The sequence below is a fragment of the Rhinichthys klamathensis genome, unplaced genomic scaffold (genome assembly GCF_029890125.1).
Source record: "Rhinichthys klamathensis goyatoka isolate OS25496 unplaced genomic scaffold, OSU_Roscu_1.1 h1tg000189l_1, whole genome shotgun sequence".
NCBI lineage: Eukaryota > Metazoa > Chordata > Actinopteri > Cypriniformes > Leuciscidae > Rhinichthys > Rhinichthys klamathensis.
In genome coordinates this window covers 388,589-401,377 of record NW_026606716.1, presented here as the reverse complement: position 1 = coordinate 401,377, position 12,789 = coordinate 388,589, and the positions used below count along the sequence as shown (strand labels likewise).

Below are 12,789 nucleotides of genomic sequence, written 5' to 3'. Positions count from 1 at the left end.
GAAGTGCTGTGAACTAATCTTCACACCTCCTCCACATATCTCTTCATGCCTTCATATTACTTTTTGATGACTGGATTTCAATCCATAGGAACCATTTAAAAAGGTGCCGCATTCTGCAGGAAAAAAATAGATGTTGCACATGAAATGCTATGGTCATACTCTCATTTGTGAGGTTCAAATGAGAAATATAATGAAAGGCATTCAAGGTAGAAGATGGAAACATACAACAAGCTATGCTTTAGCTTAGATCAGTTCTGTGGAAAACTGGAGGGGAAATCACAGTCAGTCCAAGCATCGGTGCAGACCATTCAATAACAACACAGCGGGAAAGATAGGTGACTTCGATTCAGTAAATAATGATATGTGTGAAATATGAAATGAATGTGAGAATAAATCAATGGGTCGTTATGTATTTTGTGGTTTGAGAGGAAGAAATCCCCCCACCTGAGTTCTGGATGTAAGAAAAAGCTTTCAGAGTTCACAGATTCTCAGATGTGTGTGGGGGAAAAGAAATTGCACCCATCTGTCAAAGCCAATATAGGGAAAAGAATAATGTGTTTACCCCGTGCTCTGCTTGATTATGCGGCAAGTGAGAGAAGAAATATTATGTACCATAAATGTTTAATGCGTTTGGTCCAGGTTTAATCTATAACAGAGGTCCGATCAATCTCCCCAGTCATTCGCTCTCAACCAGAGAGAATTCAGTGAAAGCAAGACATTTCTGTATTTCACCTGGAGCTATTCTGTTTCTACCGAGACGTGATGAAAAAGCTAGGTTAAACTAATCATCAAAATTTGATAATCACAAAACCAAAAAGGAAATTCGCACATTAGTTGTTTTTCTCATGCTAAAACTCATTTAATGAGAAAAACGCTTCAAATCATTTAATCAATTACTAAAACATGATCACTAATTAACGTTATTTAGCCATTTTCACAAATTGCAGCTCTTCACACTTTTCTACACATAAATCTACTAATAAAGAGCATTACCATCATGCGCTCATTTAGAAAGCACTGCCATTTATCATGGACATTTAAATCAACACACATGAATAAACAATTATTCACACACAAATCATACTTGGAAGATGTATAAAAAGAGTCAAATAGTGTGTCACACTTTCACGTGAACCATTCTTAAGAAGAACCCCAAAGAAAATAATCTGAAGAATCTTGTGAAGGGTTCTTCATGGGACCACCAATGCCAATGAAGAAATCCAGGTCAGATTAATCAAGGATGAGGATATATTTCAAGTAATTGAAGAAATCAGCATTAGCCACAGTCACAGACTCAGCCCTAATACCAGCACCTGTCCCTCATCACCGCTTCAATCAGCTCCCTCACAGAGGCCACACACACTCTTTAGTCAGTATACACACTCAATTACCTGCTCAATGATCTCCAGCGATACTTACCATCGATCTCCATTCCTCTCCTCTCCTCATGTGTCCAGTCTTCATGTGTGTTTGCTCATCAAAGACTCTGATTACTGGTGAAAGATACACAAAGTCACTCATTCACGCACTCTACCAACACATTGTTGTTGTTACTCAGATGCATTCTCTTGTGTGTTGGTCATAAATACCTGCCACTGGGTTCTAACACCATCATTGTGTCTGAGCTTCCATTACAACATCATTTTCAGGCTGTATTATTTTATATTGAGCAGAGAGAGTTGGGTAGCCAGAGCCGTCATGCTGTGCCATTAACTGGGAAGGTTTGCACGTGGTGTGTAGCAGGTTCATTGACTTTGAGATATTTTAATGTGTCTTTAATTTCTCTTGCCCAAGTTTTAAAGCATTGCCTTTAGGTGGAGAAATAAAATAAACTTTCCAAACCTTCATTGGTTACACTTTATTTTGATAGTCCACTTTTGACATTCTACTAACTATAAGTAACTTAACTTGGCAACTACAAATCAACTTATTCTACTATTAATCAACCTAAGTTAATAACTAATGATCGTTGCGACGGAAGTGAGTCAATCAAGACTAACTTTAACTGGAAAATAACTTTATTCTAGAGCTGCTGTAAAGCCAAAACAATTTGTTACTTTAATTTCCTATTATCACTGTAAAGGCGCTTTAGAACAAATTTACATTGTTAAAAGTGCTATATAAATGAAGATGACTTGACTAACCTGAACCCTAACACCTAACCCTAACCTAACACTCTACCACACTCTACTAATACTCTAATGTGAGTTAGTTGACATGTAGTTGAAAAGTTACTTATAGTTAGTAAAATGTCTAAAGAGGACTCCATTAAACCAGGAGAGTTGTTCGCAATAAACAATTATTGTATTTTTTATATTGTGGGAGCAGAAGAAAAAGCCAAAAAACAAGAACCCACAGCAAAATGGTGTCAAACTGATTTATATCATTATTTGTGGCGTGACCTCATGAAAAATTTATTGTGTACCTGAATTCGACACATTTACACTTTTGCATTAATCCATCTCAGACCACCCCAAATGCATTTACATTTATCTTTTGACTTGGGCCAGAAATCGCCAAGCAACCATATTTATAAATCTCTCAATTAGTTTTTTAAACAATGCAATACTTTGGCACTGTTTGCTCATAGAATTAATTTTCTAGGTGATGGAGAGACACTTCACTCAAGCACTCTTCTCGCTCCTTTTATCACCAGGTCAGCCTTTATTTTCACTTAAGAGCATGGGTTTCACGTTTAATGGTGTCTTGAATGTAGCTATTTTAGCCTCCACAGCAGCAATCCGAGATTTAAAACCACCCAGTCGCAATTTAATATTATTACACAGACTTATTTTCCTGCAGGATATTACACTCTGGACTAACTTCTAATCCTCTTAGAAGACTTTCCTTCTTGAAATTGGAATGAAAATTGACTCTTTTGTGCTCAAGAAAACAGCACAGTCTGTTCCTATGACACGTTTCATAAATTGATCACTCACATTGGTTAATTACTGACAAATTGATATTTTAATTGAGAACACATGGTGCATCTTGGATATTTAATCAAATATAAGCCTTAGGGAGATACATATAATTACCACAAATGGAAACATAATTATAACTAGCTTCATTTCAAATTGATATATGCATTGCAAAGTATCTTTGTGGACAACGTTTGTATGGTAATGATCAGACAGTATAGATCATTAAAAACAACTCCATACGTAGTGTTGTTAAAGGATGAAATAAGTTAACAACATGCAGGGTAAAATGTCATGTTTATTATGGTACTTCACGATGATGATTCATGAAATTTTGGTTACTATAAGTTGTACAAGTTTTACCACTGCAAGTTTAATGTATTAAATCTCAGTATGGCACGATCCTTCAGAAAGCATTCTAATATGATGATTTGATACTCAAGAAACATACAGTATTATTATCAATGTTGAAAACAGTTGTGGTGTCATCACACTGACCTCAAACTTTTGAACAGTAGTGTACTTTTTGTTATATAACATGTTTACTCCAGATATTGTTGGCAATGTACAAATAAATCTCTTAATTTGATTAACCAGTAATATGTTTTTTAAATTGTATATTATAGGAACTTTTAGCAAAACATTTCATTACTTAACAGACATACCACTATGAGTTATTATTCTGTTTTTGGACTATAGAAAAAAAAAACTATACTGTAAAAAAGTGTACCATAGAGATACTCCATGTAAAAGCTGCAATTTCTTGATTCTTCATGGTATATATCATGAGTGCATGGCACATGACATTGGTGTGCAGAGGAAAACAAGTTTCTAGAAGACTTGAGGAAAATATGTGATTGCACGTACACAGTCGAGTGATGCACACACATTTAGCAGTCCTTGAGTGAGCCTCTCCTTCAATAATTGATGCAACCGTCTCATTTGCCAGCCGGCACTCTCCATTTCAACTTTGACACAGCACAAACTCATTCCCTGATCAAGCTGTGGATGAAATGCATGTGAATGTCGACCACATCATCATCATCACTGCAGTCTCAGGAGCTGTGGTGAACTCTGGCTCATGAAGAACACTGCAGCAGGCTCGTGCTGGCACTGCCGGTGGATGAGACGGGCCGCTAGCAAGAGCAGGATCCCCGCGAGCATCTCCAGGCAGAAGGACAGACAGGCCATGGCCAGAGACCAGCCGAAGGACATGTGGACGTGAGCCAGTGACTCCACATCCACCATGTGCTGCAGCTCTTCCAAAGCCTGCTGAGAGTAACTGATATAGATGCTCACACCAGACACCGTCAACAGACCTGTGGACAAAGAGCAGTCATTACACTCCATTCACAACATGCAAAATGATGTCCAAAAGACGTCTTTTCAACGTCTTTGTCACAAAGTCGGACGTTGAAAAGACGTCTTTTGGACATCATTTTGCTTAGTGGGACCATCCATGAAAACCCATCATGGGTTCCATCAGTTCAAGCAACAGTCATGAACACAGTAGATACATCACATTGTAGATACAACATCCTGACTGGGATAAGTACATGAGAGTCAAAAATAAGCAGTGCACAAGCACAGAATATGATGGTGACACCAGCTGGAGGTACGAATATTAATAGGAAAGGAGAGAAGACCATTGTAACAAATTAGCTCTATGAAATATTAATAATCAATAATAACTTGTTATGATTAATTATGAATATTTGGGTCAGTTAATTGGATTAACTTGATGTGGCTAAATTAATATTACAATCAATTAATCAGTTCGTCCAACGAACTCCTTTGATTATTAATTTATTCTAAGAAAATGGTATCTTCCATGGCCACAGAAGAATAATTATTTCTTAGCATGTACAGCACGTAACAAGATCAAGATCGTAAAAGAGACTTTGTTTGCAAGCAGTGAATCAGAACCAAATACATATTGCGCACAAGTTTTATTAACTAAATCACAAACATAACTAAACAAACATACATACATGGGTAAAAGGGTGAGTGAAAGGATGGAATCGGAAGCAGGAAATGGAACTATGGGAAAGATCCATTCAACAATGAAAATAACCATCGGCTTATCTATTTTCAGAGCACCTCATTTAAATTGACACCTTGCATAGCTTTGTAGTGTGGGGACAATTCTTGAAGTTGTTGAAAATTGAAGTCGTTGTTGGTTCCGTGAGTGTCAAATGTGGAAGTTGGTTGAAAGTTCTCTCTCTCCATGAGCGCATGGCTGGTTGGCCGTCGAGGCCTGTTAGCCGACCCTGGGCCGGAGAGGCCACGCAGAGCACCCAGGGGAAGGGAGGAAGTCGGAAGAGTTGATGGTTGGAGTCGTTGTGCCAAACTTCTGAGATTGTCCTTGGTTCTGTTCTGGTTGAGAGAGTCCTCTCTCTCCTGAATGAGCACATGGCTGGTTGTGAATCAAGGCCTGCAGCCCTGGGGTCTGGGGCCTGGTGCGGCCCGCAGGACAGCAACCCGCACATAGGAGAGAAGGCCAAGAGGGGGAATGGCTAGTGGGCAGGCCATTTAAAGGTATTGTAGGTAGGATTTTTATTTAAAAAAAACTCTTTTCCAAATTTGTTTAAACTTTCTGTATATATCAATGCATAATTAAAATGTAAGTACTCTGAAAAAGAAAGTATAAAAATCGAGTGTCTGTAGACCTCTCACGACTGTTTTAAAGACAGCTCATTATTTCCATTCACTCCACCCCCACCCTTCTGGGCTCCTTCCAAAGTCACGCCCCAAAAACACATGAACTCGCGACTCCGACCGCTGAGCTGAAGACGCATTATTTACCTGAGACGAGCGGAGAGGAAGGAGCGCAGTGCATGTAGTGACATCATGTCAGAATCACATGTAATAAAAAAAATCTAACTTTATCATTATGAAGATAAACAAATAATATGTATTTTTGTACTCACTATCAAGCTAGCATATTGATATCGGTAAAGTTTAAAATATATATTTATTGATTCGCTAACGAGCTAGTTATCTATAAGGCAAAGCTAAAAACAGGTTGCATGATACACGTTTTTCCATTGCCATCATTTACACTGTGATGAAGATGAATTTCGTGTAACATTCATAACATAGGCTATATGGTGTTCTGCATGTAAGAGTTTCCATGATGAAAGCATTGTTGACTCTGATGAGGACTATCTGATAATCACTCTCCAGAGACAAGTACACAGCAAAATCCCCAGTGTTAAATTAACACTCTGAGTGTGGACTCATATAAACACTGAAGCAGTGTTACAATTAACACTTAAGCAGTGTTAAAGTTAATGAGATAATTAAGTGAATAATTGAGGGATGATTGAGCATCATTGAAGACACCTGATGATAACAAGCAGAATCACTGAAGGAGGAAACCGTAATTTTAAGTCACCATTATGGTGATCAGTATTTGCTTTAGTTGGGCTCTTGACCCTTTAATCATTAACTTTAGATTTTGTTTGGCTGCTGTATGTGAGTTATAACAGCCAGATGAACATATAGAAAAGGTGATCTGATGGTGTTGGTTGTGTTTTAACATAATCATTATTTCACAATCATTTGACCTGAATTACTGAACTCATATAGAGCCCAAGTTAGGTTTACTTTATCAATTATAGCATAGTGTTTTAAACTTTTACAAAGTAATCCACAGAAATCTATTTAATACACGTCTCATATACAAAAAAAACAGTTTTTAGACACAAAGACATCAAGAATCATTATGTGAATCTCAACAATGGTGACAATTATTAAAGCATGTTGCAGTGCATTCTGGGTTCCACCAATAAAAACTCATTCATGGCTCCAATCATGCATTGCTGCATGAATAAATAATGAGATTATGTTCAGAGGTGATCTGTTTGTCACCATTGCTGAGATTCATATGCTAATTCTTGATGTCTGTGTGTGCCAACATAAATACTTTTTGAGTTTTTTTTTTATCATTTGGTTTCATTGAAAAGGCTAAAAATATGATGCCATACAAGGACAGTGCTGCTATAATTAATAAAGTAAACCTAACTCAGAAATTGGCCTATATATGAGTTCAGTGATTCAGGTCAAATGATTGTGAAATAATGATTATGTTAAAACACAACCAACACCATCAGATCACCTTTTCTATATGTTCATCTGGCTGTTACAAGTCACGTACAGCAGCCAAACAAAATCTAAAGTTAATGATTTAAGGGTCAAGAGCCCAACTAAACCAAACACTGATCACCATAATGGTGGCTTAAAATTATGGTTTTCTCCTTCAGTGATTCTGCTTGTTATCATCAGGTGTCTTCAATGATGCTCAATCATCACTCAATTATTCACTTAATTATCTCATTAACTTTAACACTGCTTCAGTGTTAACTTTAACTCTGCTTCAGTGTTTATATGAGTCCACACTCAGAGTGTTAATTTAACACTGGGGGTTTTGCTGTGTACCGCATCGTCAGCTCGAGGACAGATACATCGTTGTTTATCCAAAGACTTTTTGTTCATTACCTTTTCTAGTAACGTTACTGTCTTCCTTTTTTTGGCTGGTTTGCCTTCGCGAACTGCATATGTGAATTTTGATTGGTCTTTCTCTGCCATTGTTTTGCTATTCCTAGGTTCCGTGCCTCTTGAATTCCTCAAATCAAACAGGTACGCGCAAGTGGGCAGGTCCTGTGTGCCAAAAGGGTGCTTGCCATGGTTGCGAGAGAGTGACAGTCGCCTAAGCCAATCCTTTGTTTCGTCCCGGATGGAAATAATGAGCTGTGTTTAGTGCAGATTAAACGGTCTAGAGTCACTCGATTTTTATACTCTTTTTATCAGAGTACTTACATTTTAATTATGCATTGATATATATAGAAAGTTTAAACAAATTTGGAAAAAAGTTTTTATAAAATTTCTACCTACATTACCTTTAAAGCTTGAGAAAGGTCACAACCCCTAAGGGTTGACTCGAACCAATAAGAAGGTGGGATTTCCAAACGGGGGGTCTCTCGGTGGTAGGATTTATGACCTTTTGTTTTAAGGGTGGTCAGGCATGGGCCTGGCTGTTTGTGTCCAATTATACTCAGATAGATATAATACTTATAGATATAACTCACACTGCATTCTATGAGAAGGTGATGTACACTAAGTGTGAGTCATTACATGAGGATTAGTTAGATTGGAGACACAATACAGGTGGGGATACACTGACCGTTGGTTCTATCCTTAAATACATAGTATCAAAGACAATAGTATCAAAAGACACTACACAAGACATAAATCATTCATACAGTAGGTTGGGGTGCAGGTTCCTTTACAGATCAGTTCGTCCGGAAATGAATGCAGCAAAAGTCTGTTATGGCCCCTCTTTCTTCCAGTGACCACATTCTTTAACAGCATTACAACCAACCAATCTGATCGTAGTCATAGTAACCAAGACCTTCTGGTCCTAGTTGGGGGAACCACAGATCCCAGAATGAGTTTGAAATGTTCTTTGTTAACCATAACACATAATTGTGTCTGATTGGTCTCAGTCGTTACACCATGTTTGAGGGAACTGTCATGAACTCAGTCATTATTACTGTAATTAACCCAGTTACATGAAGCTCAGAGGAGCCCTGACCTTTCACAGTCACTCATAATAGACAACTGGAAGAAAAGAGGAGAGGTGTTCCTGCTGCTCTGCAATTAAACAAATTATTGCAGTCGTCTAGCTGTTTTTCTACACATTTCCATGTCAGATATTCTGATCAACGATGCATCATTTTTTCATTTATCTTCTTGAAAAAACAAACTAATAGGGGTTTGCTTATGTGCTTGTCAGAGAGAGTGACAGTTGACAGACAGAGATGAGAAAGGTATAGAAAAAAAAAGAGTGCATATTTAACCATTTTGTTAAAGTGGTCTTGACCATTTTATGTTTCCTGCAAAACTTTTATAATGTTAGTAGGACTTTTGCATTAAAACTGTCATAATATAGAAATAAAAGGCAATTTTCTCCATTGATCATAGTACTTAAAGACTGTGTATAAAGGGCAAATCTGACTCTCTGTGGTCATTAAAAATCCCATGGCACTTCTCGTAAAGAGTAGGGGTGTAACACCGGTATCCTGGCCACATTCCACCCATTGGCCCTGGCAATCATGGCCTCCTAATAATCCCCATCCACTGAATTGGCTCTATCACTCTCTCTCCTCCCCAACTATAGCTGGTGTGTGGTGAGTGCACTGGCGCCGTTGTACTGTGGCTGCCGTCGCATCATCCCAGTGGATGCTGCACACTGGTGCTGGTTGAGGAGAGAACCCTGATATGATTGTAAAGCGCTTTGGGTGTACAGTAGTACATATGAAAGCGCTATATAAATGCCTCATTCATTCATTCATTCATTCATTCATTTAAACACAAAGCAAATAAAAGATTCATTGAGCATGTAGACTGTGTTAATAATAAGGGGTGATCTCAGGGCCACATCCACACGAAGCCTAGCTTTCCCTATTCCCTTCCTCGTACTAAAAGAAAAATCCGTAAACAAGGCGTATTCAAGAAATATCTGCATACACACGAAACCACTGAAACCGACTCAAAACTATGTAGTATACATCCCAGACCAGTATATAGCGCTGTAATTCTGCCATAGAGATACACTAAAAACGGAGAAGAAGACTAAGAGCATGCGCATAAACCTTGCGTGCTGTATACAATAATATTAGGCACAGTAGCTTAGGCACAGTGCCACAAAGAACTGGCAAAAGTAGTGAATGTGTCAAATATAGCAAGGAGACATTTTAATTGTTTATTAATAAACTAGTGTTTTCTGTGTCAGTCTTGGCTGCCAAGATGAAGTTGATGATGTTGACTCGCCACCTTCACAGTATTGTGAACGTGCCTATGGAGAAATGCACCTCTTCATACGGATTAGGCTACATAAGAGAGTTATCTGTTTCTTTTCGTTTTGAATTGTTGTTCAATGCTGTTTAAAAGTAGACAGTAGTAATCCTTTCTATAGATACATTTCTGAGTTTCGGTTCATTTATGAGACGAGTTCCAGATCACAAGCAATGCAAGGTATATCGTGCCGGCGCCTCCATGTCCTGATTATATTGTCTGCTATATTTGCTTCTTATTTATTAAACGTACAGTATATAATTTTTGGCCACAAGGGGTCGCTAATCTCTTACAATAACAAAGGCGTATATCGATGACGCAAAGCATCAAGCGGAATTATGGATCTTGTCGTCAAGCTGATGGATCTTTTTGGCATGAGTGAATACAGTGATGTTTTTAACATGACTGTGGTGTGAAGCAGGGCGCGATTGCTAATGAGAGACGTATACCAGCGCCACACGCAACGCGAGTCCCGCGGATATAAAGGAATAAGGACATTTCATTCTACCGAACTACACGCAAGTGCTGAATTAATAAGTTACTCACAGGTCAGTTTATTAGAGCAATTAAACTTGAGGTAACGCAGCTCTGTTTCACTTGCTCTAACAGTTACACTATCACACTAAACTGCATTTGATTGTGTTGAATGTTGTTAGTTAGGTTGTTTGTTGGCTGTATGAGACTAGCAGTAAGCTAGATCAACATTAGAATAACATACAGATCATATTCTAACATTTCATCATATTGAACTAAATAACATTGATTATTTTTATGTACATTTGCTCACCTGTCTAATAAAGTACATGCAACACTCGCGTCTCTGTCAAGTCGAAGTTAGACGCGGACGTGGAGCTCTCGGCATCTCGAAAGATGTTGATCTTCGTTTTAGTCCTCTTTTTGTCTCAAAGTCTGCTTGCCATAGTCCAAAATGTTTGAACAAAACAACAACAGCGTGAGCGTCCTGCTAAGCATAACCCAGTTGTCCACGTCTGTCGCCATGGTTACTATGGCAGTGCGAGCGGGAACCGAGGGTAACGCGGATATGACGCCATTGACTGGGGACTCCTCACCCCTGCTCACACGCCCCGTTTCCTTGGTTAAAATCGCAATTTTCTCACGATTTACAAATAGTTGTAAACATTGGGGATATTGTAAGTAATCAACTAAACAAAATATATAACATTGGCCTAGTGGTTTTTGGATATTTTACTGCAAAAAGCCTACATAATGTACCTTTAAATCCAGGCAATTGGTTGATGAAACATTGATGATTAAAATTAAGATACAATTTATACAAAACGAAATTCACTTTAAAGAAAGGCTTTATACAAAACAAAACTTAATGTGGTAAAAATTAGGTCTCCCGATATATTGTGCATCTTATGATTACTCATGCTGTTCACTTTTCATAATCAATATTAAATAAAAAATAACATAGTATTTAAACATAAATATGAAACTTATATTTAATGTTGGATTGGAATTTGAGCGAATGCCGTTTTACCGCTGAGCATGTGGGGCAGGGGTTCGTTTTTTGAATAATAATCTAATAATTTCCAGTGATCATCGAATATTATTTTTGTTTGAAATGCCCATCCCTACAAAATACGAAATGTTTTAATCAGACAACAGACCAGCACCATAGCATAAGAAAGAAAATATAAATAAATAAATGAAATAAAAATACATTCAAGTAAATAATAAATAAAGGAATACAAGAGGCTCAGTAGCTTCTGCAGCATTATATTATATTATTATACAAGCATGTATTCGGCAGTTGTTGTTGCTGTTACGTGACTGTAAGCAGTGTCATCATCATCGTTTCACAAAATATACGGATTGGCTGTACACACGAAAACGCAAGGGTGTCGTTTTTCAGATTTATCCACTCTGGGACCCGGCTCCGTCTGGAGGAAACGCCAATACGACACAAAATTTGTACGTATACAGCTAAACGCGTCTCCGTGTGGACAGGGCATCACACTGATGAATGCATTTTATGGGCTTTTAGTTTGTATTTCATTGTTTCCCAGTGTTCTGTTCCTACTTCCTTTGTTCCTTATTTTCAGTTTCTTAGGTTACTGATTATGCCCTTGTTTATTGTCTGGTTACTGATTGCTTTGTTCACCGGTTTCTTGTTCTGTTTATTTTCTCCTGTGTATGTAAGCCCTCATATTAATTCCATTCACTACACAGTATTGTCTTTGCATTAGTGAAGCTGTTGCGTTGATTCTCACCTTCTTACTAGCTTTCTATGTTTTTGTTTTATAAATAAAAGTAAATCTGCTGCAATTGAGATCATCTTACATTGCATGTACTGTGACCGAATACTGGACCAAGATTAGATAAATGGACCCAGCAGCAGTTCTCTCATCTAAACATTTAAACCTCTGTTGATTCTCAATAAAAACTTTTGTATTCATTCCACGTGGTATGTGGGCCGGATCATCATTACAGGCATGTCAAGTGTGGGCCAGATCTAGGTCTCCTCTCCCTTGCAGGAGATGGCTGTCCTGTGGAAGAATATACAGTTGCAATTGAAATTATTCAATTGCAAATCAGGTTTATTGGCCAAATTTACAGAATTTCAACTGTTTGCAAATTTACAAATCAAACAATTGAAGTAATTGAAATAGCTCAACACAACATATGTTTCAAGTGGTTTCCCCGAATATAACTGAAAATGCAACTTTTATTGACTTCTGCAGTTTCAAAATTATTCAGCTCCCTGAATAGAATCCCTAACAACAGCACAAATCGGTCTCAAGCACACCTGATGCAACTAATCAAGGGCTTCATTCTTTGCAGCAGGTGTGCTGAGCTAGAACACACAACATATCTGAACTAGCTAGGTTTGTTGAGTGTCACGTTTGACTGCAAGTTAGAAATATGGTTAAGTCAAAAGAATGGTCCAAAAAGTTAAGAGAAATATCATCACCCTTCACAAATAAGGAACGCAAAACAGCAGCACACAAACCCAGGAATATTACTGAACTGGAGGCCATTGCTC

General features: G+C 37.9%; 1 protein-coding gene across 1 annotated transcript in view; it reads right to left on the bottom strand.

Moving 5' to 3' along the window:
* Nucleotides 1–3,744: 3,744 nt before the first annotated feature.
* The window catches only part of LOC130095241 (transmembrane protein 235), a 67,588-nt gene continuing 58,543 nt past the window's right edge, over nt 3,745–12,789 (bottom strand). Inside the window, exon 4 of the mRNA XM_056261926.1 lies at nt 3,745–4,240. Within this exon, the coding sequence (XP_056117901.1) occupies nt 3,966–4,240 (275 nt within the window). The 3' untranslated portion in view covers nt 3,745–3,965. The remainder of the gene's footprint in view (nt 4,241–12,789) is intronic.